Genomic DNA, 27,629 nt, shown 5'->3' with positions numbered 1-27,629 from the left:
TGAAAACTGTCATTAATATCTTTTTATTTGCTGGTTTAGGATGAAAACTGTCATTAATATCTATTTATTTACTGGTTTAGGATGAAAACTGTCATTAATATCTATATATTTGCTGGTTTAGGGTGAAAACTGTCATTTTTATCTATTTATTTGCTTGTTTAAGGTGAAAACTGTCATTATTGTCTATTTATTTGCTGGTTTAGGGTGAAAACTGTCATTAATGTCTATTTATTTGCTGGTTTATGATGAAAACTGTCATTAATATCTATTTATTTACTGGTTTAGGATGAAAACGGTCATTATTGTCTATTTATTTGCTGGTTTAGGATGAAAACTGTCATTAATGTCTATTTATTTGCTGGTTTAGGGTGAAAACTTTCATTATTGTCTATTTATTTGCTGGTTTAGGATGAAAACTGTCATTAATATCTATTTATTTACTGGTTTAGGATGAAAACTGTCATTAATATCTATATATTTGCTGGTTTAGGGTGAAAACTGTCATTTTTATCTATTTATTTGCTTGTTTAAGGTGAAAACTGTCATTATTGTCTATTTATTTGCTGGTTTAGGGTGAAAACTGTCATTAATGTCTATTTATTTGCTGGTTTATGATGAAAACTGTCATTAATATCTATTTATTTACTGGTTTAGGATGAAAACGGTCATTATTGTCTATTTATTTGCTGGTTTAGGATGAAAACTGTCATTAATGTCTATTTATTTGCTGGTTTAGGGTGAAAACTTTCATTATTGTCTATTTATTTACTGGTTTAGGATGAAAACTGTCATTAATGTCTATTTATTTGCTGGTTTAGGGTGAAAACTTTCATTATTGTCTATTTATTTACTGGTTTAGGATGAAAACTGTCATTATTGTCTATTTATTTGCTGGTTTAGGGTGAAAACTGTCATTAATATCTATTTATTTGCTTGTTTATGGTGAAAACTGTCATTATTGTCTATTTATTTGCTGGTTTAGGGTGAAAACTGTCATTAATATCTATTTATTTACTGGTTTAGGATGAAAACTGTCATTATTGTCTATTTATTTGCTGGTTTATGGTGAAAACTGTCATTAATATCTATTTATTTGCTGGTTTATGGTGAAAACTGTCATTAATGTCTATTTATTTGCTGGTTTATGATGAAAACTGTCATTAATATCTATTTATTTACTGGTTTAGGATGAAAACGGTCATTATTGTCTATTTATTTACTGGTTTAGGATGAAAACTGTCATTAATGTCTATTTATTTACTGGTTTAGTATGAAAACTGTCATTAATGTCTATTTATTTACTGGTTTAGGATGAAAACTGTCATTAATATCTATTTATTTGCTGGTTTAGGGTGAAAACTGTCATTAATATCTATTTATTTACTGGTTTAGGATGAAAACTGTCATTATTGTCTATTTATTTGCTGGTTTAGGGTGAAAACTGTCATTAATATCTATTTATTTGCTTGTTTATGGTGAAAACTGTCATTATTGTCTATTTATTTGCTGGTTTAGGGTGAAAACTGTCATTAATATCTATTTATTTACTGGTTTAGGATGAAAACTGTCATTATTGTCTATTTATTTGCTGGTTTATGGTGAAAACTGTCATTATTGTCTATTTATTTACTGGTTTAGGATGAAAACTGTCATTAATGTCTATTTATTTGCTGGTTTAGGGTGAAAACTGTCATTATTGTCTATTTATTTGCTGGTTTAAGATTAAAACTGTCATTAATATCTGTTTATTTGCTGGTTTAGGATGAAAACTGTCATTAATGTCTATTTATTTACTGGTTTAGGATGAAAACTGTCATTAATGTCTATTTATTTGCTGGTTTAGGGTGAAAACTGTCATTATTGTCTATTTATTTACTGGTTTAGGATGAAAACTGTCATTAATGTCTATTTATTTGCTGGTTTAGGGTGAAAACTTTCATTATTGTCTATTTATTTACTGGTTTAGGATTAAAACTGTCATTAATGTCTATTTATTTGCTGGTTTAGGGTGAAAACTGTCATTATTGTCTATTTATTTGCTGGTTTAAGATTAAAACTGTCATTAATATCTGTTTATTTGCTGGTTTAGGATGAAAACTGTCATTAATGTCTATTTATTTACTGGTTTAGGATGAAAACGGTCATTATTGTCTATTTATTTACAGGTTTAGGATGAAAACTGTCATTAATGTCTATTTATTTACTGGTTTAGGATGAAAACTGTCATTATTGTCTATTTATTTGCTGGTTTATGGTGAAAACTGTCATTAATATCTATTTATTTGCTGGTTTATGGTGAAAACTGTCATTAATGTCTATTTATTTGCTGGTTTATGATGAAAACTGTCATTAATATCTATTTATTTACTGGTTTAGGATGAAAACTGTCATTAATGTCTATTTATTTACTGGTTTAGGATGAAAACTGTCATTATTGTCTATTTATTTGCTGGTTTATGGTGAAAACTGTCATTAATATCTATTTATTTGCTGGTTTATGGTGAAAACTGTCATTAATGTCTATTTATTTGCTGGTTTATGATGAAAACTGTCATTAATATCTATTTATTTACTGGTTTAGGATGAAAACGGTCATTATTGTCTATTTATTTACTGGTTTAGGATGAAAACGGTCATTATTGTCTATTTATTTACTGGTTTAGGGTGAAAACTGTCATTAATATCTATTTATTTACTGGTTTAGGATGAAAACTGTCATTAATATCTATTTATTTACTGGTTTAGGATGAAAACTGTCATTATTGTCTATTTATTTGCTGGTTTATGGTGAAAACTGTCATTAATATCTATTTATTTACTGGTTTAGGATGAAAACTGTCATTAATGTCTATTTATTTGCTGGTTTAGGATGAAAACTTTCATTATTGTCTATTTATTTGCTGGTTTATGGTGAAAACTGTCATTAATGTCTATTTATTTGCTGGTTTATGATGAAAACTGTCATTAATATCTATTTATTTACTGGTTTAGGATGAAAACGGTCATTATTGTCTATTTATTTACTGGTTTAGGATGAAAACTGTCATTAATGTCTGTTTATTTGCTGGTTTAGGCTGAAAACTTTCATTATTGTCTATTTATTTGCTGGTTTAGGGTGAAAACTGTCATTAATGTCTATTTATTTGCTGGTTTAAGATTAAAACTGTCATTAATGTCTATTTATTTGCTGGTTTAGGGTGAAAACTGTCATTATTGTCTATTTATTTGCTGGTTTAAGATTAAAACTGTCATTAATATCTGTTTATTTGCTGGTTTAGGATGAAAACTGTCATTAATATCTATTTATTTACTGGTTTAGGATGAAAACTGTCATTATTGTCTATTTATTTGCTGGTTTAGGGTGAAAACTGTCATTATTGTCTATTTATTTGCTGGTTTAGGGTGAAAACTGTCATTATTGTCTATTTATTTGCTGGTTTAGGATGAAAACTGTCATTATTGTCTATTTATTTGCTGGTTTAAGATTAAAACTGTCATTAATATCTATTTATTTGCTGGTTTAGGATGAAAACTGTCATTAATGTCTATTTATTTACTGGTTTAGGATGAAAACTGTCATTATTGTCTATTTATTTGCTGGTTTAGGATGAAAACTGTCATTAATGTCTATTTATTTACTGGTTTAGGATGAAAACTGTCATTAATGTCTATTTATTTGCTGGTTTAGGGTGAAAACTGTCATTATTGTCTATTTATTTGTTGGTTTAGGATGAAAACTGTCATTATTGTCTATTTATTTGCTGGTTTAGGATGAAAACTGTCATTATTGTCTATTTATTTACTGGTTTAGGATGAAAACTGTCATTATTGTCTATTTATTTGCTGGTTTATGGTGAAAACTGTCATTAATATCTATTTATTTGCTGGTTTATGGTGAAAACTGTCATTAATGTCTATTTATTTGCTGGTTTATGATGAAAACTGTCATTAATATCTATTTATTTACTGGTTTAGGATGAAAACGGTCATTATTGTCTATTTATTTACTGGTTTAGGATGAAAACGGTCATTATTGTCTATTTATTTACTGGTTTAGGGTGAAAACTGTCATTAATATCTATTTATTTACTGGTTTAGGATGAAAACTGTCATTAATATCTATTTATTTACTGGTTTAGGATGAAAACTGTCATTATTGTCTATTTATTTGCTGGTTTATGGTGAAAACTGTCATTAATATCTATTTATTTACTGGTTTAGGATGAAAACTGTCATTAATGTCTATTTATTTGCTGGTTTAGGATGAAAACTTTCATTATTGTCTATTTATTTGCTGGTTTATGGTGAAAACTGTCATTAATGTCTATTTATTTGCTGGTTTATGATGAAAACTGTCATTAATATCTATTTATTTACTGGTTTAGGATGAAAACGGTCATTATTGTCTATTTATTTACTGGTTTAGGATGAAAACTGTCATTAATGTCTGTTTATTTGCTGGTTTAGGCTGAAAACTTTCATTATTGTCTATTTATTTGCTGGTTTAGGGTGAAAACTGTCATTAATGTCTATTTATTTGCTGGTTTAAGATTAAAACTGTCATTAATGTCTATTTATTTGCTGGTTTAGGGTGAAAACTGTCATTATTGTCTATTTATTTGCTGGTTTAAGATTAAAACTGTCATTAATATCTGTTTATTTGCTGGTTTAGGATGAAAACTGTCATTAATATCTATTTATTTACTGGTTTAGGATGAAAACTGTCATTATTGTCTATTTATTTGCTGGTTTAGGGTGAAAACTGTCATTATTGTCTATTTATTTGCTGGTTTAGGGTGAAAACTGTCATTATTGTCTATTTATTTGCTGGTTTAGGATGAAAACTGTCATTATTGTCTATTTATTTGCTGGTTTAAGATTAAAACTGTCATTAATATCTATTTATTTGCTGGTTTAGGATGAAAACTGTCATTAATGTCTATTTATTTACTGGTTTAGGATGAAAACTGTCATTATTGTCTATTTATTTGCTGGTTTAGGATGAAAACTGTCATTAATGTCTATTTATTTACTGGTTTAGGATGAAAACTGTCATTAATGTCTATTTATTTGCTGGTTTAGGGTGAAAACTGTCATTATTGTCTATTTATTTGTTGGTTTAGGATGAAAACTGTCATTATTGTCTATTTATTTGCTGGTTTAGGATGAAAACTGTCATTATTGTCTATTTATTTGCTGGTTTAGGGTGAAAACTGTCATTAATGTCTATTTATTTGCTGGTTTAGGATGAAAACTGTCATTATTGTCTATTTATTTGCTGGTTTAGGGTGAAAACTGTCATTAATCTGTATTTATTTGCTGGTTTAGGGTGAAAACTGTCATTAATGTCTATTTGTTTGCTGGTTTAGGGTTAAAACTGTCATTATTGTCTATTTATTTGCTGGTTTAGGGTGAAAACTGTCATTATTGTCTATTTATTTGCTGGTTTAGGGTGAAAACTGTCATTATTGTCTATTTATTTGCTGGTTTAGGGTGAAAACTGTCATTATTGTCTATTTATTTACTGGTTTAGGGTGGAAACTGTCATTATTGTCTATTTATTTGCTGGTTTAGGGTGAAAACTGTCATTATTGTCTATTTATTTGCTGGTTTAGGGTGAAAACTGTCATTATTGTCTATTTATTTGCTGGTTTAGGATGAAAACTGTCATTAATATCTATTTACTTGCTGGTTTAGGGTTAAAACTGTCATTATTGTCTATTTATTTGCTGGTTTAGTGTGAAAACTGTCATTATTGTCTATTTATTTGCTGGTTTAGGGTGAAAACTGTCATTATTGTCTATTTATTTGCTGGTTTAGGATGAAAACTGTCATTATTGTCTATTTATTTGCTGGTTTAGGATGAAAACTGTCATTAATATCTATTTACTTGCTGGTTTAGGGTGAAAACTGTCATTATTGTCTATTTATTTGCTGGTTTAAGGTGAAAACTGTCATTAATGTCTATTTATTTGCTGGTTTAGGGTGAAAACTGTCATTAATATCTATTTACTTGCTGGTTTAGGGTTAAAACTGTCATTATTGTCTATTTATTTGCTGGTTTAGTGTGAAAACTGTCATTATTGTCTATTTATTTGCTGGTTTAGGGTGAAAACTGTCATTATTGTCTATTTATTTGCTGGTTTAGGATGAAAACTGTCATTAATGTCTATTTATTTGCTGGTTTAGGGTGAAAACTGTCATTAATGTCTATTTATTTGCTGGTTTAGGATGAAAACTGTCATTAATATCTATTTATTTGCTGGTTTAGGGTGAAAACTGTCATTATTGTCTATTTATTTGCTGGTTTAGGGTGAAAACTGTCATTATTGTCTATTTATTTGCTGGTTTAAGATTAAAACTGTCATTAATATCTGTTTATTTGCTGGTTTAGGATGAAAACTGTCATTAATGTCTATTTATTTACTGGTTTAGGATGAAAACGGTCATTATTGTCTATTTATTTACAGGTTTAGGATGAAAACTGTCATTAATGTCTATTTATTTACTGGTTTAGGATGAAAACTGTCATTATTGTCTATTTATTTGCTGGTTTATGGTGAAAACTGTCATTAATATCTATTTATTTGCTGGTTTATGGTGAAAACTGTCATTAATGTCTATTTATTTGCTGGTTTATGATGAAAACTGTCATTAATATCTATTTATTTACTGGTTTAGGATGAAAACTGTCATTAATGTCTATTTATTTACTGGTTTAGGATGAAAACTGTCATTATTGTCTATTTATTTGCTGGTTTATGGTGAAAACTGTCATTAATATCTATTTATTTGCTGGTTTATGGTGAAAACTGTCATTAATGTCTATTTATTTGCTGGTTTATGATGAAAACTGTCATTAATATCTATTTATTTACTGGTTTAGGATGAAAACGGTCATTATTGTCTATTTATTTACTGGTTTAGGATGAAAACGGTCATTATTGTCTATTTATTTACTGGTTTAGGGTGAAAACTGTCATTAATATCTATTTATTTACTGGTTTAGGATGAAAACTGTCATTATTGTCTATTTATTTACTGGTTTAGGATTAAAACTGTCATTAATGTCTATTTATTTGCTGGTTTAGGGTGAAAACTGTCATTATTGTCTATTTATTTGCTGGTTTAAGATTAAAACTGTCATTAATATCTGTTTATTTGCTGGTTTAGGATGAAAACTGTCATTAATGTCTATTTATTTACTGGTTTAGGATGAAAACGGTCATTATTGTCTATTTATTTACAGGTTTAGGATGAAAACTGTCATTAATGTCTATTTATTTACTGGTTTAGGATGAAAACTGTCATTATTGTCTATTTATTTGCTGGTTTATGGTGAAAACTGTCATTAATATCTATTTATTTGCTGGTTTATGGTGAAAACTGTCATTAATGTCTATTTATTTGCTGGTTTATGATGAAAACTGTCATTAATATCTATTTATTTACTGGTTTAGGATGAAAACTGTCATTAATGTCTATTTATTTACTGGTTTAGGATGAAAACTGTCATTATTGTCTATTTATTTGCTGGTTTATGGTGAAAACTGTCATTAATATCTATTTATTTGCTGGTTTATGGTGAAAACTGTCATTAATGTCTATTTATTTGCTGGTTTATGATGAAAACTGTCATTAATATCTATTTATTTACTGGTTTAGGATGAAAACGGTCATTATTGTCTATTTATTTACTGGTTTAGGATGAAAACGGTCATTATTGTCTATTTATTTACTGGTTTAGGGTGAAAACTGTCATTAATATCTATTTATTTACTGGTTTAGGATGAAAACTGTCATTAATATCTATTTATTTACTGGTTTAGGATGAAAACTGTCATTATTGTCTATTTATTTGCTGGTTTATGGTGAAAACTGTCATTAATATCTATTTATTTACTGGTTTAGGATGAAAACTGTCATTAATGTCTATTTATTTGCTGGTTTAGGATGAAAACTTTCATTATTGTCTATTTATTTGCTGGTTTATGGTGAAAACTGTCATTAATGTCTATTTATTTGCTGGTTTATGATGAAAACTGTCATTAATATCTATTTATTTACTGGTTTAGGATGAAAACGGTCATTATTGTCTATTTATTTACTGGTTTAGGATGAAAACTGTCATTAATGTCTGTTTATTTGCTGGTTTAGGCTGAAAACTTTCATTATTGTCTATTTATTTGCTGGTTTAGGATGAAAACTGTCATTAATATCTATTTATTTGCTGGTTTAGGGTGAAAACTGTCATTATTGTCTATTTATTTGCTGGTTTAAGATTAAAACTGTCATTAATATCTGTTTATTTGCTGGTTTAGGATGAAAACTGTCATTAATATCTATTTATTTACTGGTTTAGGATGAAAACTGTCATTATTGTCTATTTATTTGCTGGTTTAGGGTGAAAACTGTCATTAATCTGTATTTATTTGCTGGTTTAGGGTGAAAACTGTCATTAATGTCTATTTGTTTGCTGGTTTAGGGTTAAAACTGTCATTATTGTCTATTTATTTGCTGGTTTAGGGTGAAAACTGTCATTATTGTCTATTTATTTGCTGGTTTAGGGTGAAAACTGTCATTATTGTCTATTTATTTGCTGGTTTAGGGTGAAAACTGTCATTATTGTCTATTTATTTACTGGTTTAGGGTGGAAACTGTCATTATTGTCTATTTATTTGCTGGTTTAGGGTGAAAACTGTCATTATTGTCTATTTATTTGCTGGTTTAGGGTGAAAACTGTCATTATTGTCTATTTATTTGCTGGTTTAGGATGAAAACTGTCATTAATATCTATTTACTTGCTGGTTTAGGGTTAAAACTGTCATTATTGTCTATTTATTTGCTGGTTTAGTGTGAAAACTGTCATTATTGTCTATTTATTTGCTGGTTTAGGGTGAAAACTGTCATTATTGTCTATTTATTTGCTGGTTTAGGATGAAAACTGTCATTAATGTCTGTTTATTTGCTGGTTTAGGCTGAAAACTTTCATTAATGTCTGTTTATTTGCTGGTTTAGGCTGAAAACTTTCATTATTGTCTATTTATTTGCTGGTTTAGGGTGAAAACTGTCATTAATGTCTATTTATTTGCTGGTTTAAGATTAAAACTGTCATTAATGTCTATTTATTTGCTGGTTTAGGGTGAAAACTGTCATTATTGTCTATTTATTTGCTGGTTTAAGATTAAAACTGTCATTAATATCTGTTTATTTGCTGGTTTAGGATGAAAACTGTCATTAATATCTATTTATTTACTGGTTTAGGATGAAAACTGTCATTATTGTCTATTTATTTGCTGGTTTAGGGTGAAAACTGTCATTATTGTCTATTTATTTGCTGGTTTAGGGTGAAAACTGTCATTATTGTCTATTTATTTGCTGGTTTAGGATGAAAACTGTCATTATTGTCTATTTATTTGCTGGTTTAAGATTAAAACTGTCATTAATATCTATTTATTTGCTGGTTTAGGATGAAAACTGTCATTAATGTCTATTTATTTACTGGTTTAGGATGAAAACTGTCATTATTGTCTATTTATTTGCTGGTTTAGGATGAAAACTGTCATTAATGTCTATTTATTTACTGGTTTAGGATGAAAACTGTCATTAATGTCTATTTATTTGCTGGTTTAGGGTGAAAACTGTCATTATTGTCTATTTATTTGTTGGTTTAGGATGAAAACTGTCATTATTGTCTATTTATTTGCTGGTTTAGGATGAAAACTGTCATTATTGTCTATTTATTTACTGGTTTAGGATGAAAACTGTCATTATTGTCTATTTATTTGCTGGTTTATGGTGAAAACTGTCATTAATATCTATTTATTTGCTGGTTTATGGTGAAAACTGTCATTAATGTCTATTTATTTGCTGGTTTATGATGAAAACTGTCATTAATATCTATTTATTTACTGGTTTAGGATGAAAACGGTCATTATTGTCTATTTATTTACTGGTTTAGGATGAAAACTGTCATTATTGTCTATTTATTTGCTGGTTTAGGGTGAAAACTGTCATTATTGTCTATTTATTTGTTGGTTTAGGATGAAAACTGTCATTAATGTCTATTTATTTGCTGGTTTAGGATGAAAACTGTCATTATTGTCTATTTATTTGCTGGTTTAGGGTGAAAACTGTCATTAATGTCTATTTATTTGCTGGTTTAGGGTGAAAACTGTCATTAATGTCTATTTATTTGCTGGTTTAGGATGAAAACTGTCATTATTGTCTATTTATTTGTTGGTTTAGGGTGAAAACTGTCATTATTGTCTATTTATTTGCTGGTTTAGGATGAAAACTGTCATTATTGTCTATTTATTTGCTGGTTTAAGGTGAAAACTGTCATTATTGTCTATCTATTTGCTGGTTTAGGATGAAAACTGTCATTAATATCTATTTATTTGCTGGTTTAGGGTGAAAACTGTCATTAATGTCTATTTATTTGCTGGTTTAGGATGAAAACTTTCATTATTGTCTATTTATTTGCTGGTTTAGGGTGAAAACTGTCATTAATATCTATTTATTTGTTGGTTTAGGGTGAAAACTGTCATTATTGTCTATTTATTTGCTGGTTTAGGGTGAAAACTGTCATTATTGTCTATTTATTTGCTGGTTTAGGGTGAAAACTGTCATTAATATCTATTTACTTGCTGGTTTAGGGTGAAAACTGTCATTATTGTCTATTTATTTGCTGGTTTAGGGTGAAAACTGTCATTATTGTCTATTTATTTGCTGGTTTAGGATGAAAACTGTCATTAATATCTATTTACTTGCTGGTTTAGGGTGAAAACTGTCATTATTGTCTATTTATTTGCTGGTTTAGGGTGAAAACTTTCATTATTGTCTATTTATTTGCTGGTTTAGGGTGAAAACTGTCATTAATGTCTATTTATTTGCTGGTTTAGGGTGAAAACTGTCATTAATGTCTATTTATTTGCTGGTTTAGGGTGAAAACTGTCATTAATGTCTATTTATTTGCTGGTTTAGGGTGAAAACTGTCATTAATGTCTATTTATTTGCTGGTTTAGGATGAAAACTGTCATTAATATCTATTTATTTGCTGGTTTAGGATGAAAACTGTCATTAATGTCTATTTATTTGCTGGTTTAGGGTGAAAACTGTCATTATTGTCTATTTATTTGCTGGTTTAGGGTGAAAACTGTCATTAATGTCTATTTATTTGCTGGTTTAGGGTGAAAACTGTCATTATTGTCTATTTATTTACTGGTTTAAGGTGAAAACTGTCATTAATGTCTATTTATTTGCTGGTTTAGGGTGAAAACTGTCATTAATGTCTATTTATTTGCTGGTTTAGGGTGAAAACTGTCATTATTGTCTATTTATTTGTTGGTTTAGGGTGAAAACTGTCATTAATATCTATTTATTTGCTGGTTTAGGGTGAAAACTGTCATTATTGTCTATTTATTTACTGGTTTAAGGTGAAAACTGTCATTAATGTCTATTTATTTGCTGGTTTAGGGTGAAAACTGTCATTAATGTCTATTTATTTGCTGGTTTAGGGTGAAAACTGTCATTATTGTCTATTTATTTGTTGGTTTAGGGTGAAAACTGTCATTAATATCTATTTACTTGCTGGTTTAGGGTGAAAACTGTCATTATTGTCTATTTATTTGCTGGTTTAGGGTGAAAACTGTCATTAATGTCTATTTATTTGCTGGTTTAGGGTGAAAACTGTCATTATTGTCTATTTATTTACTGGTTTAAGGTGAAAACTGTCATTAATGTCTATTTATTTGCTGGTTTAGGGTGAAAACTGTCATTAATGTCTATTTATTTGCTGGTTTAGGGTGAAAACTGTCATTATTGTCTATTTATTTGTTGGTTTAGGGTGAAAACTGTCATTAATATCTATTTATTTGCTGGTTTAGGGTGAAAACTGTCATTAATGTCTATTTATTTGCTGGTTTAGGGTGAAAACTGTCATTATTGTCTATTTATTTGCTGGTTTAGGGTGAAAACTGTCATTAATGTCTATTTATTTGCTGGTTTAAGATTAAAACTGTCATTAATATCTATTTATTTGCTGGTTTAGGGACTGTCATTAATGTCTATTTATTTGCTGGTTTAGGGTGAAAACTGTCATTAATATCTATTTATTTGCTGGTTTAGGGACTGTCATTAATGTCTATTTATTTGCTGGTTTAGGGTGAAAACTGTCATTATTGTCTATTTATTTGCTGGTTTAAGGTGAAAACTGTCATTATTGTCTATTTATTTGCTGGTTTAGGGTGAAAACTGTCATTATTGTCTATTTATTTTTCTGGTTTAGGGTGAAAACTGTCATTAATATCTATTTATTTGCTGGTTTAGGGACTGTCATTAATGTCTATTTATTTGCTGGTTTAGGGTGAAAACTGTCATTAATATCTATTTATTTGCTGGTTTAGGGACTGTCATTAATGTCTATTTATTTGCTGGTTTAGGGTGAAAACTGTCATTATTGTCTATTTATTTGCTGGTTTAAGGTGAAAACTGTCATTAATGTCTATTTATTTGCTGGTTTAGGGTGAAAACTGTCATTAATATCTATTTATTTGCTGGTTTAGGGACTGTCATTAATGTCTATTTATTTGCTGGTTTAGGGTGAAAACTGTCATTATTGTCTATTTATTTGCTGGTTTAAGGTGAAAACTGTCATTATTGTCTATTTATTTGCTGGTTTAAGGTGAAAACTGTCATTATTGTCTATTTATTTGCTGGTTTAGGATGAAAACTGTCATTAATATCTATTTATTTGCTGGTTTAGGGACTGTCATTAATGTCTATTTATTTGCTGGTTTAGGGTGAAAACTGTCATTAATATCTATTTATTTGCTGGTTTAGGGACTGTCATTAATGTCTATTTATTTGCTGGTTTAGGGTGAAAACTGTCATTATTGTCTATTTATTTGCTGGTTTAAGGTGAAAACTGTCATTATTGTCTATTTATTTGCTGGTTTAGGATGAAAACTGTCATTAATATCTATTTATTTGCTGGTTTAGGGACTGTCATTAATGTCTATTTATTTGCTGGTTTAGGGTGAAAACTGTCATTATTGTCTATTTATTTGCTGGTTTAAGGTGAAAACTGTCATTAATGTCTATTTATTTGCTGGTTTAGGGTGAAAACTGTCATTAATATCTATTTATTTGCTGGTTTAGGGACTGTCATTAATGTCTATTTATTTGCTGGTTTAGGGTGAAAACTGTCATTAATATCTATTTATTTGCTGGTTTAGGGTGAAAACTGTCATTATTGTCTATTTATTTGCTGGTTTAAGGTGAAAACTGTCATTATTGTCTATTTATTTGCTGGTTTAGGGTGAAAACTGTCATTAATATCTATTTATTTGCTGGTTTAGGGACTGTCATTAATGTCTATTTATTTGCTGGTTTAGGGTGAAAACTGTCATTAATGTCTATTTATTTGCTGGTTTAAGGTGAAAACTGTCATTATTGTCTATTTATTTGCTGGTTTAGGATGAAAACTGTCATTAATATCTATTTATTTGCTGGTTTAGGGACTGTCATTAATGTCTATTTATTTGCTGGTTTAGGGTGAAAACTGTCATTAATGTCTATTTATTTGCTGGTTTAGGGACTGTCATTAATGTCTATTTATTTGCTGGTTTAGGGTGAAAACTGTCATTATTGTCTATTTATTTGCTGGTTTAAGGTGAAAACTGTCATTATTGTCTATTTATTTGCTGGTTTAAGGTGAAAACTGTCATTATTGTCTATTTATTTGCTGGTTTAGGGTGAAAACTGTCATTATTGTCTATTTATTTGCTGGTTTAAGGTGAAAACTGTCATTATTGTCTATTTATTTGCTGGTTTAAGGTGAAAACTGTCATTAATATCTATTTATTTGCTGGTTTAGGGTGAAAACTGTCATTAATGTCTATTTATTTACTGGTTTAGGGTGAAAACTGTCATTAATGTCTATTTATTTGCTGGTTTAGGGTGAAAACTGTCATTATTGTCTATTTATTTGCTGGTTTAAGGTGAAAACTGTCATTATTGTCTATTTATTTGCTGGTTTAGGGTGAAAACTGTCATTATTGTCTATTTATTTGCTGGTTTAAGGTGAAAACTGTCATTAATATCTATTTATTTGCTGGTTTAGGGTGAAAACTGTCATTAATGTCTATTTATTTACTGGTTTAGGGTGAAAACTGTCATTATTGTCTATTTATTTGCTGGTTTAGGGTGAAAACTGTCATTATTGTCTATTTATTTGTTGGTTTAGGGTGAAAACTGTCATTATTGTCTATTTATTTGCTGGTTTAGGGTGAAAACTGTCATTATTGTCTATTTATTTGTTGGTTTAAGGTGAAAACTGTCATTGATGTCTATTTATTTGCTGGTTTAGGGTGAAAACTGTCATTATTGTCTATTTATTTGCTGGTTTAGGGTGAAAACTGTCATTATTGTCTATTTATTTGTTGGTTTAGGGTGAAAACTGTCATTAATGTCTATTTATTTGCTGGTTTAGGGTGAAAACTGTCATTAATGTCTATTTATTTGCTGGTTTAGGATGAAAACTGTCATTAATGTCTATTTATTTGCTGGTTTAGGGTGAAAACTGTCATTAATGTCTATTTATTTGCTGGTTTAGGATGAAAACTGTCATTAATGTCTATTTATTTGCTGGTTTAGGATGAAAACTGTCATTATTGTCTATTTATTTACTGGTTTAGGATGAAAACTGTCATTAATGTCTATTTATTTGCTGGTTTAGGGTGAAAACTGTCATTATTGTCTATTTATTTGCTGGTTTAGGGTGAAAACTGTCATTAATGTCTATTTATTTGTTGGTTTAGGGTGAAAACTGTCATTAATATCTATTTATTTGCTGGTTTAAGGTGAAAACTGTCATTATTGTCTATTTATTTGCTGGTTTAAGGTGAAAACTGTCATTAATATCTATTTATTTGCTGGTTTAGGGTGAAAACTGTCATTAATGTCTATTTATTTACTGGTTTAGGGTGAAAACTGTCATTATTGTCTATTTATTTGCTGGTTTAGGGTGAAAACTGTCATTATTGTCTATTTATTTGTTGGTTTAGGGTGAAAACTGTCATTATTGTCTATTTATTTGCTGGTTTAGGGTGAAAACTGTCATTATTGTCTATTTATTTGCTGGTTTAGGGTGAAAACTGTCATTATTGTCTATTTATTTGCTGGTTTAGGGTGAAAACTGTCATTATTGTCTATTTATTTGTTGGTTTAGGGTGAAAACTGTCATTAATGTCTATTTATTTGCTGGTTTAGGGTGAAAACTGTCATTAATGTCTATTTATTTGCTGGTTTAGGATGAAAACTGTCATTAATGTCTATTTATTTGCTGGTTTAGGATGAAAACTGTCATTAATGTCTATTTATTTGCTGGTTTAGGATGAAAACTGTCATTATTGTCTATTTATTTACTGGTTTAGGATGAAAACTGTCATTAATGTCTATTTATTTGCTGGTTTAGGGTGAAAACTGTCATTATTGTCTATTTATTTGCTGGTTTAGGGTGAAAACTGTCATTAATGTCTATTTATTTGTTGGTTTAGGGTGAAAACTGTCATTATTGTCTATTTATTTGCTGGTTTAGGATTAAAACTGTCATTATTGTCTATTTATTTGCTGGTTTAGGATGAAAACTGTCATTAATGTCTATTTATTTGTTGGTTTAGGGTGAAAACTGTCATTATTGTCTATTTATTTGCTGGTTTAGGATGAAAACTGTCATTATTGTCTATTTATTTGCTGGTTTAGGGTGAAAACTTTCATTATTGTCTATTTATTTGCTGGTTTAGGGTGAAAACTGTCATTATTGTCTATTTATTTGCTGGTTTAGGGTGAAAACTGTCATTAATGTCTATTTATTTGTTGGTTTAGGGTGAAAACTGTCATTATTGTCTATTTATTTGCTGGTTTAGGATTAAAACTGTCATTATTGTCTATTTATTTGCTGGTTTAGGATGAAAACTGTCATTAATGTCTATTTATTTGCTGGTTTAGGGTGAAAACTGTCATTATTGTCTATTTATTTGCTGGTTTAGGATGAAAACTGTCATTATTGTCTATTTATTTGCTGGTTTAGGGTGAAAACTTTCATTATTGTCTATTTATTTGCTGGTTTAGGGTGAAAACTTTCATTATTGTCTATTTATTTGCTGGTTTAGGGTGAAAACTTTCATTATTGTCTATTTATTTGCTGGTTTAGGGTGAAAACTGTCATTAATGTCTATTTATTTGCTGGTTTAGGGTGAAAACTGTCATTATTGTCTATTTATTTGCTGGTTTAGGGTGAAAACTTTCATTATTGTCTATTTATTTGCTGGTTTAGGGTGAAAACTTTCATTATTGTCTATTTATTTGCTGGTTTAGGGTGAAAACTGTCATTATTGTCTATTTATTTGCTGGTTTAGGGTGAAAACTTTCATTATTGTCTATTTATTTGCTGGTTTAGGGTGAAAACTTTCATTATTGTCTATTTATTTGTTGGTTTAGGGTGAAAACTGTCATTATTGTCTATTTATTTGCTGGTTTAGGGTGAAAACTGTCATTAATGTCTATTTATTTGCTGGTTTAGGGTGAAAACTTTCATTATTGTCTATTTATTTGCTGGTTTAGGATGAAAACTGTCATTATTGTCTATTTATTTGTTGGTTTAGGGTGAAAACTGTCATTATTGTCTATTTATTTGTTGGTTTAGGGTGAAAACTGTCATTATTGTCTATTTATTTGCTGGTTTAGGGTGAAAACTGTCATTAATGTCTATTTATTTGCTGGTTTAGGGTGAAAACTTTCATTATTGTCTATTTATTTGCTGGTTTAGGATGAAAACTGTCATTATTGTCTATTTATTTGTTGGTTTAGGGTGAAAACTGTCATTATTGTCTATTTATTTGTTGGTTTAGGGTGAAAACTGTCATTATTGTCTATTTATTTGCTGGTTTAGGGTGAAAACTGTCATTAATGTCTATTTATTTGCTGGTTTAGGGTGAAAACTTTCATTATTGTCTATTTATTTGCTGGTTTAGGATGAAAACTGTCATTATTGTCTATTTATTTGTTGGTTTAGGGTGAAAACTGTCATTATTGTCTATTTATTTGCTGGTTTAGGATGAAAACTGTCATTATTGTCTATTTATTTACTGGTTTAGGATGAAAACTGTCATTAATGTCTATATATTTGCTGATTTAGGATGAAAACTGTCATTAATGTCTATTTATTTACTGGTTTAGGGTGAAAACTGTCATTAATGTCTATTTATTTGCTGGTTTAGGGTGAAAACTGTCATTAATGTCTATTTATTTACTGGTTTAGGATGAAAACTGTCATTAATGTCTATATATTTGCTGATTTAGGATGAAAACTGTCATTAATGTCTATTTATTTACTGGTTTAGGGTGAAAACTGTCATTATTGTCTATTTATTTGCTGGTTTAGGGTGAAAACTGTCATTAATGTCTATTTATTTACTGGTTTAGGATGAAAACTGTCATTAATGTCTATATATTTGCTGATTTAGGATGAAAACTGTCATTAATGTCTATTTATTTACTGGTTTAGGGTGAAAACTGTCATTAATGTCTATTTATTTGCTGGTTTAGGGTGAAAACTGTCATTAATATCTATTTATTTGCTGGTTTAGGGTGAAAACTGTCATTAATATCTATTTATTTGCTGGTTTAGGGTGAAAACTGTCATTATTGTCTATTTATTTGCTGGTTTAGGATGAAAACTGTCATTATTGTCTATTTATTTGCTAGTTTAGGATGAAAACTGTCATTATTGTCTATTTATTTGCTGGTTTAGGGTGAAAACTTTCATTATTGTCTATTTATTTGCTGGTTTAGGGTGAAAACTGTCATTATTGTCTATTTATTTGCTGGTTTAGGGTGAAAACTGTCATTAATGTCTATTTATTTGCTGGTTTAGGGTGAAAACTGTCATTATTGTCTATTTATTTGTTGGTTTAGGGTGAAAACTGTCATTATTGTCTATTTATTTGCTGGTTTAGGGTGAAAACTGTCATTATTGTCTATTTATTTGCTGGTTTAGGGTGAAAACTGTCATTATTGTCTATTTATTTGCTGGTTTAGGGTGAAAACTGTCATTATTGTCTATTTATTTGCTGGTTTAGGGTGAAAACTTTCATTATTGTCTATTTATTTGCTGGTTTAGGGTGAAAACTGTCATTATTGTCTATTTATTTGCTGGTTTAGGGTGAAAACTGTCATTAATGTCTATTTATTTGCTGGTTTAGGGTGAAAACTGTCATTATTGTCTATTTATTTGTTGGTTTAGGGTGAAAACTGTCATTATTGTCTATTTATTTGCTGGTTTAGGGTGAAAACTGTCATTATTGTCTATTTATTTGCTGGTTTAGGGTGAAAACTGTCATTATTGTCTATTTATTTGCTGGTTTAGGGTGAAAACTGTCATTAATGTCTATTTATTTGCTGGTTTAGGGTGAAAACTGTCATTATTGTCTATTTATTTGTTGGTTTAGGGTGAAAACTGTCATTATTGTCTATTTATTTGCTGGTTTAAGGTGAAAACTGTCATTATTGTCTATTTATTTGCTGGTTTAGGGTGAAAACTTTCATTATTGTCTATTTATTTGCTGGTTTAGGGTGAAAACTGTCATTATTGTCTATTTATTTGTTGGTTTAGGGTGAAAACTGTCATTATTGTCTATTTATTTGTTGGTTTAGGGTGAAAACTGTCATTAATGTCTATTTATTTGCTGGTTTAGGGTGAAAACTGTCATTAATGTCTATTTATTTGCTGGTTTAGGGTGAAAACTGTCATTATTGTCTATTTATTTGTTGGTTTAGGGTGAAAACTGTCATTATTGTCTATTTATTTGTTGGTTTAGGGTGAAAACTGTCATTATTGTCTATTTATTTGCTGGTTTAGGATGAAAACTGTCATTAATGTCTATTTATTTGCTGATTTAGGGTGAAAACTGTCATTAATGTCTATATATTTGCTGGTTTATGATGAAAACTGTCATTATTGTCTATTTATTTGTTGGTTTAGGGTGAAAACTGTCATTATTGTCTATTTATTTGTTGGTTTAGGGTGAAAACTGTCATTAATGTCTATTTATTTGCTGGTTTAGGGTGAAAACTGTCATTATTGTCTATTTATTTGCTGGTTTAGGGTGAAAACTGTCATTATTGTCTATTTATTTGCTGGTTTAGGGTGAAAACTGTCATTATTGTCTATTTATTTGCTGGTTTAGGGTGAAAACTGTCATTATTGTCTATTTATTTGTTGGTTTAGGGTGAAAACTGTCATTATTGTCTATTTATTTGTTGGTTTAGGGTGAAAACTGTCATTATTGTCTATTTATTTGCTGGTTTAGGGTGAAAACTGTCATTAATGTCTATTTATTTGCTGGTTTAGGGTGAAAACTGTCATTAATGTCTATTTATTTGCTGGTTTAGGATGAAAACTGTCATTATTGTCTATTTATTTGCTGGTTTAGGGTGAAAACTGTCATTATTGTCTATTTATTTGCTGGTTTAGGGTGAAAACTGTCATTATTGTCTATTTATTTGCTGGTTTAGGGTGAAAACTGTCATTATTGTCTATTTATTTGCTGGTTTAGGGTGAAAACTGTCATTATTGTCTATTTATTTGCTGGTTTAGGGTGAAAACTGTCATTATTGTCTATTTATTTGCTGGTTTAGGGTGAAAACTGTCATTAATGTCTATTTATTTGCTGGTTTAGGGTGAAAACTGTCATTATTGTCTATTTATTTACTGGTTTAGGATGAAAACTGTCATTATTGTCTATTTATTTGCTGGTTTAGGATGAAAACTGTCATTAATGTCTATTTATTTGCTGGTTTAGGGTGAAAACTGTCATTAATGTCTATTTATTTGCTGGTTTAGGGTGAAAACTGTCATTATTGTCTATTTATTTGCTGGTTTAGGGTGAAAACTGTCATTAATGTCTATTTATTTGCTGGTTTAGGGTGAAAACTGTCATTATTGTCTATTTATTTACTGGTTTAGGATGAAAACTGTCATTAATGTCTATATATTTGCTGATTTAGGATGAAAACTGTCATTAATGTCTATTTATTTACTGGTTTAGGGTGAAAACTGTCATTAATGTCTATTTATTTGCTGGTTTAGGGTGAAAACTGTCATTAATATCTATTTATTTGCTGGTTTAGGGTGAAAACTGTCATTAATATCTATTTATTTGCTGGTTTAGGGTGAAAACTGTCATTAATATCTATTTATTTGCTGGTTTAGGGTGAAAACTGTCATTAATGTCTATATATTTGCTGGTTTAGGATGAAAACTGTCATTATTGTCTATTTATTTGCTGGTTTAGGGTGAAAACTGTCATTAATGTCTATTTATTTGCTGGTTTAGGGTGAAAACTGTCATTAATGTCTATATATTTGCTGGTTTAGGGTGAAAATGTCATTAATGTCTATTTATTTGCTGGTTTAGGGTGAAAACTGTCATTATTGTCTATTTATTTACTGGTTTAGGATGAAAACTGTCATTAATGTCTATTTATTTGCTGGTTTAGGGTGAAAACTGTCATTATTGTCTATTTATTTACTGGTTTAGGGTGAAAACTGTCATTAATGTCTATTTATTTGCTGGTTTAGGGTGAAAACTGTCATTATTGTCTATTTATTTGCTGGTTTAAGGTGAAAACTGTCATTAATGTCTATTTATTTGCTGGTTTAAGGTGAAAACTGTCATTAATATCTATTTATTTGCTGGTTTAGGGTGAAAACTGTCATTAATGTCTATTTATTTAATGGTTTCGGGTGAAAACTGTCATTATTGTCTATTTATTTGCTGGTTTAGGGTGAAAACTGTCATTAATGTCTATTTATTTGCTGGTTTAGTGTGAAAACTGTCATTATTGTCTATTTATTTACTGGTTTAAGGTGAAAACTGTCATTAATATCTATTTATTTGCTGGTTTAGGGTGAAAACTGTCATTAATGTCTATTTATTTGCTGGTTTAAGGTGAAAACTGTCATTAATATCTATTTATTTGCTGGTTTAGGGTGAAAACTGTCATTAATGTCTATTTATTTGCTGGTTTCGGGTGAAAACTGTCATTATTGTCTATTTATTTGCTGGTTTAGGGTGAAAACTGTCATTATTGTCTATTTATTTGCTGGTTTAGGGTGAAAACTGTCATTAATGTCTATTTATTTTCTTGTTTAGGGTGAAAACTGTCATTAATGTCTATTTATTTGCTGGTTTAGGATGAAAACTGTCATTAATGTCTATTTATTTGCTGGTTTAGGGTGAAAACTGTCATTAATATCTATTTATTTGCTGGTTTAGGGTGAAAACTGTCATTATTGTCTATTTATTTGCTGGTTTAGGGTGAAAACTGTCATTAATATCTATTTATTTGCTGATTTAGGGTGAAAACTGTCATTAATGTCTATATATTTGCTGGTTTAGGGTGAAAACTGTCATTATTGTCGATTTATTTGCTGGTTTAGGATGAAAACTGTCATTAATGTCTATTTATTTGCTGGTTTAGGATGAAAACTGTCATTATTGTCTATTTATTTGCTTGTTTAGGGTGAAAACTGTCATTATTGTCTATTTATTTGCTGGTTTAGGGTGAAAACTGTCATTATTGTCTATTTATTTGCTGATTTAGGGTGAAAACTGTCATTAATGTCTATATATTTGCTGGTTTAGGGTGAAAACTGTCATTATTGTCTATTTATTTGCTGGTTTAAGGTGAAAACTGTCATTAATATCTATTTATTTGCTGGTTTAGGGTGAAAACTGTCATTATTGTCTATTTATTTGCTGGTTTAGGGTGAAAACTGTCATTATTGTCTATTTATTTGCTGATTTAGGGTGAAAACTGTCATTAATGTCTATATATTTGCTGGTTTAGGGTGAAAACTGTCATTATTGTCTATTTATTTGCTGGTTTAGGGTGAAAACTGTCATTAATGTCTATATATTTGCTGGTTTAGGGTGAAAACTGTCATTATTGTCTATTTATTTGCTGGTTTAAGGTGAAAACTGTCATTAATATCTATTTATTTACTGGTTTAGGGTGAAAACTGTCATTATTGTCTATTTATTTGCTGGTTTAGGGTGAAAACTGTCATTATTGTCTACTTATTTGCTGGTTTAAGGTGAAAACTGTCATTAATATCTATTTATTTACTGGTTTAGGGTGAAAACTGTCATTAATGTCTATTTATTTGCTGGTTTAGGGTGAAAACTGTCATTATTGTCTATTTATTTGCTGATTTAGGGTGAAAACTGTCATTAATGTCTATATATTTGCTGGTTTAGGGTGAAAACTGTCATTATTGTCTATTTATTTGCTGGTTTAAGGTGAAAACTGTCATTAATATCTATTTATTTACTGGTTTAGGGTGAAAACTGTCATTATTGTCTATTTATTTGCTGGTTTAGGATGAAAACTGTGATTATTGTCTATTTATTTGCTGGTTTAGGGTGAAAACTGTCATTAATGTCTATTTATTTGCTGGTTTAAGGTGAAAACTGTCATTATTGTCTATTTATTTGCTGGTTTAGGATGAAAACTGTCATTATTGTCTATTTATTTGCTGGTTTAAGGTGAAAACTGTCATTAATGTCTATTTATTTGCTGGTTTAGGATGAAAACTGTCATTAATGTCTATTTATTTGCTGGTTTAGGGTGAAAACTGTCATTAATGTCTATTTATTTGCTGGTTTAGGGTGAAAACTGTCATTAATGTCTATTTATTTGCTGGTTTAGGATGAAAACTGTCATTAATGTCTATTTATTTGCTGGTTTTGGGTGAAAACTGTCATTAATATCTATTTATTTGCTGGTTTAGGGTGAAAACTGTCATTGATATCTATTTATTTGCTGGTTTAGGGTGAAAACTGTCATTATTGTCTATTTATTGCTGATTTAGGGTGAAAACTGTCATTAATATCTATTTATTTGCTGGTTTAGGATGAAAACTGTCATTAATATCTATTTATTGCTGGTTTAGGGTGAAAACTGTCATTATTGTCTATTTATTTGCTGGTTTAGGGTGAAAACTGTCATTATTGTCTATTTATTTGCTGGTTTAGGGTGAAAACTGTCATTATTGTCTATTTATTTGCTGGTTTAGGATGAAAACTGTCATTATTGTCTATTTATTTGCTGGTTTAAGGTGAAAACTGTCATTAATGTCTATTTATTTGCTGGTTTAGGGTGAAAACTGTCATTAATGTCTATTTATTTGCTGGTTTAGGGTGAAAACTGTCATTAATGTCTATTTATTTGCTGGTTTAAGGTGAAAACTGTCATTAATGTCTATTTATTTGCTGGTTTAGGGTGAAAACTGTCATTAATGTCTATTTATTTGCTGGTTTAGGGTGAAAACTGTCATTAATGTCTATTTATTTGCTGGTTTAGGGTGAAAACTGTCATTAATATCTATTTATTTGCTGGTTTAGGGTGAAAACTGTCATTATTGTCTATTTATTTACTGGTTTAGGATGAAAACTGTCATTATTGTCTATTTATTTGCTGGTTTAGGGTGAAAACTGTCATTAATGTCTATTTATTTGCTGGTTTTGGGTGAAAACTGTCATTAATATCTATTTATTGCTGGTTTAGGGTGAAAACTGTCATTAATATCTATTTATTTGCTGGTTTAGGGTGAAAACTGTCATTAATGTCTATTTATTTGCTGGTTTAGGATGAAAACTGTCATTATTGTCTATTTATTTGCTGGTTTAGGGTGAAAACTGTCATTAATGTCTATTTATTTGCTGGTTTAGGGTGAAAACTGTCATTAATGTCTATTTATTTGCTGGTTTAGGGTGAAAACTGTCATTAATGTCTATTTATTTGCTGGTTTAGGATGAAAACTGTCATTATTGTCTATTTATTTGCTGGTTTAGGGTGAAAACTGTCATTAATGTCTATTTATTTGCTGGTTTAGGGTGAAAACTGTCATTAATATCTATTTATTTGCTGGTTTAGGGTGAAAACTGTCATTAATGTCTATTTATTTGCTGGTTTAGGATGAAAACTGTCATTATTGTCTATTTATTTGCTGGTTTAGGGTGAAAACTGTCATTAATGTCTATTTATTTGCTGGTTTAGGGTGAAAACTGTCATTAATGTCTATTTATTTGCTGGTTTAGGGTGAAAACTGTCATTAATGTCTATTTATTTGCTGGTTTAGGATGAAAACTGTCATTATTGTCTATTTATTTGCTGGTTTAGGGTGAAAACTGTCATTAATGTCTATTTATTTGCTGGTTTAGGGTGAAAACTGTCATTAATGTCTATTTATTTGCTGGTTTAGGGTGAAAACTGTCATTATTGTCTATTTATTTGCTGGTTTAGGGTGAAAACTGTCATTAATATCTATTTATTTGCTGGTTTAGGATGAAAACTGTCATTATTGTCTATTTATTTGCTGGTTTAGGGTGAAAACTGTCATTAATGTCTATTTATTTGTTGGTTTAGGGTGAAAACTGTCATTATTGTCTATTTATTTACTGGTTTAGGGTGAAAACTGTCATTAATGTCTATTTATTTGCTGGTTTAGGGTGAAAACTGTCATTATTGTCTATTTATTTGCTGGTTTAGGGTGAAAACTGTCATTAATATCTATTTATTTGCTGGTTTAGGATGAAAACTGTCATTATTGTCTATTTATTTGCTGGTTTAGGGTGAAAACTGTCATTATTGTCTATTTATTTGCTGGTTTAGGGTGAAAACTGTCATTATTGTCTATTTATTTGCTGGTTTAGGGTGAAAACTGTCATTAATGTCTATTTATTTGCTGGTTTAGGGTGAAAACTGTCATTAATGTCTATTTATTTGCTGGTTTAGGGTGAAAACTGTCATTAATGTCTATTTATTTGCTGGTTTAGGATGAAAACTGTCATTATTGTCTATTTATTTGCTGGTTTAGGGTGAAAACTGTCATTAATGTCTATTTATTTGCTGGTTTAGGGTGAAAACTGTCATTATTGTCTATTTATTTGCTGGTTTAGGGTGAAAACTGTCATTATTGTCTATTTATTTGCTGGTTTAGGATGAAAACTGTCATTAATATCTATTTATTTGCTGGTTTAGGATGAAAACTGTCATTAATATCTATTTATTTGCTGGTTTAGGGTGAAAACTGTCATTATTGTCTATTTATTTACTGGTTTAGGATGAAAACTGTCATTATTGTCTATTTATTTGCTGGTTTAGGGTGAAAACTGTCATTAATGTCTATTTATTTGCTGGTTTAGGGTGAAAACTGTCATTATTGTCTATTTATTTGCTGGTTTAGGGTGAAAACTGTCATTATTGTCTATTTATTTGCTGGTTTAGGATGAAAACTGTCATTAATATCTATTTATTTGCTGGTTTAGGATGAAAACTGTCATTAATATCTATTTATTTGCTGGTTTAGGGTGAAAACTGTCATTATTGTCTATTTATTTACTGGTTTAGGATGAAAACTGTCATTATTGTCTATTTATTTGCTGGTTTAGGGTGAAAACTGTCATTAATGTCTATTTATTTGCTGGTTTTGGGTGAAAACTGTCATTAATATCTATTTATTGCTGGTTTAGGGTGAAAACTGTCATTAATATCTATTTATTTGCTGGTTTAGGGTGAAAACTGTCATTAATGTCTATTTATTTGCTGGTTTTGGGTGAAAACTGTCATTAATATCTATTTATTGCTGGTTTAGGGTGAAAACTGTCATTAATATCTATTTATTGCTGGTTTAGGGTGAAAACTGTCATTAATGTCTATTTATTTGCTGGTTTAGGGTGAAAACTGTCCTTATTGTCTATTTATTTGCTGGTTTAGGGTGAAAACTGTCATTAATGTCTATTTATTTGCTGGTTTAGGGTGAAAACTGTCATTATTGTCTATTTATTTGCTGGTTTAGGGTGAAAACTGTCATTAATGTCTATTTATTTGCTGGTTTTGGGTGAAAACTGTCATTAATATCTATTTATTGCTGGTTTAGGGTGAAAACTGTCATTATTGTCTATTTATTTGCTGGTTTAGGGTGAAAACTGTCATTAATATCTATTTATTTGCTGGTTTAGGATGAAAACTGTCATTAATGTCTATTTATTTGCTGGTTTTGGGCATTTTAATCATAGAAGATGAACTTGATCTGAACAGAAACTTCATGTTCTTTGATTTCTTTAAGCTTTCAAACACCAAATCGGCTCTTCTCGTGATTTCCATAAGTTCCGTTCAGGGAAACGCTTGTTTTCTTCTTGAGGTTGTAGTCGCGCGCACACACACACGCACACACACGGAGGGATTTTAATGGGGTGCCAGGCTGCAGGATTCAGTCCGTCAATCTGCATTCGAGCTGCACAACAACCCAAACAAAAGCTCTAACCTTATCCTGAGGGACTGATCCAACCGCACGCGCACGCACGCATAAAACACACACACATAAAGATCAGCTGAAATGCTCCAACACGAGCAGGGATCAGTGACACGCGCACGTGGAGTAGGCAGGTGGCTCTGCTGATCATTTCCAGCCTTTTCAGCCTCCCGGTGCCGCTGGCAGCCGCTCAGCTGGCGGCGGAAGCTCCGCGGCGCAGCGGCCGCGCACGGACACATTTTCGGCTGAAAAGACCTCCGGCCGCTCGCGGTGTCACCTGAACGCACCACGGTGGACGGAAAACTCCACTTTTCTGCTTTAAAATGACAGAAAAGCAGCAGCTGGCAGTGGCAGAACCACCGTGGAGCTCGGAACCAGAACCGCTGATGCAGGCAGAATATCTGAGCTCCAGCTGGTCCTGTTTCAGCCAGGGTGGAACTTTGTTTCTCCTCACGTTTCAAACTGGACCAGAACAAGTGTCCTGCTGCCATAAAGCAGCCCAGGAGGTTCAGTTACACCGAAAACCGTTGAATTCTGGAGGATTTGGGGGTGAAAGTCTGAGAGTTTGGATTCAAATCAGCACATGTTCTTTAATCTTCTTTGTCTCGGACAAAGATTGTTGCTCTGCCAGCTTTATGGTGTGAAAAAGGTGTTTTTTAAGGCTTCAGGCGCGCATTTGTCTGTTTTTAATTCCAGAACATGTGAAAAATGTGAAAGGTGAGATAAATTGTTACATTTTAAGGCTGAAAAGCACATTTCGCGCCTCCTTCACGCACCTTTCTCAGCAAAGCTGATGATCTCGGAGCTCTCCTCCAGCACCTCGTTGCTCATCGGGTGTCCGTCCAGGTTGGGGATCTCCACCCTCCCGTCCTCGCGCAGCTTCCCCGCGTGGAGCTTCCGCAGCGCCGTCACCATGGCCGCCTTCGGCACCGGGTGCGTGATGTTGGGCCTCTCGCGCAGCTGCAGCCGGCTCAGGATGTGCCGCTTCACCGCCTCCAGGAAGTCCCCGTCCACGCGGCCTGACTCCGGCTCCTCGGGCTGAGCGGCGGCGCAGGACGCGCAGGTGTCCCGGGACTCGGTGTGCGCCTCGGCGTCGGTCCCGGGCGCGGCGGCGCAGCGGATGGAGACGACGCAAACCACGAGGAGTGCCAGTCGGAAAAGACGGCTACTCATTTTCTGTGTGAGGAGGAGTGGAATAACTTTTTCCCTCTTGTTTCGGAGTTTAAAACATTTAAAAAATAGAAATA

General features: G+C 30.8%; 1 protein-coding gene across 1 annotated transcript in view; it reads right to left on the bottom strand.

The window, feature by feature from the left end:
- LOC140288168 (inhibin beta B chain-like) overlaps positions 1-27,629 on the bottom strand; it is a 39,705-nt gene extending 12,076 nt beyond the window's left edge. Inside the window, exon 1 of the mRNA XM_072379169.1 lies at positions 27,159-27,629. Within this exon, the coding sequence (XP_072235270.1) occupies positions 27,159-27,555 (397 nt within the window). The 5' untranslated portion in view covers positions 27,556-27,629. The remainder of the gene's footprint in view (positions 1-27,158) is intronic.

Source organism: Leuresthes tenuis, unplaced genomic scaffold (assembly GCF_036924035.1).
Source record: "Leuresthes tenuis unplaced genomic scaffold, fLeuTen1.0.hap1 SCAF_1, whole genome shotgun sequence".
In the NCBI taxonomy this organism is placed as follows: Eukaryota; Metazoa; Chordata; class Actinopteri; order Atheriniformes; family Atherinopsidae; genus Leuresthes; species Leuresthes tenuis.
This window is presented reverse-complemented; position numbering and strand designations above follow the sequence as displayed.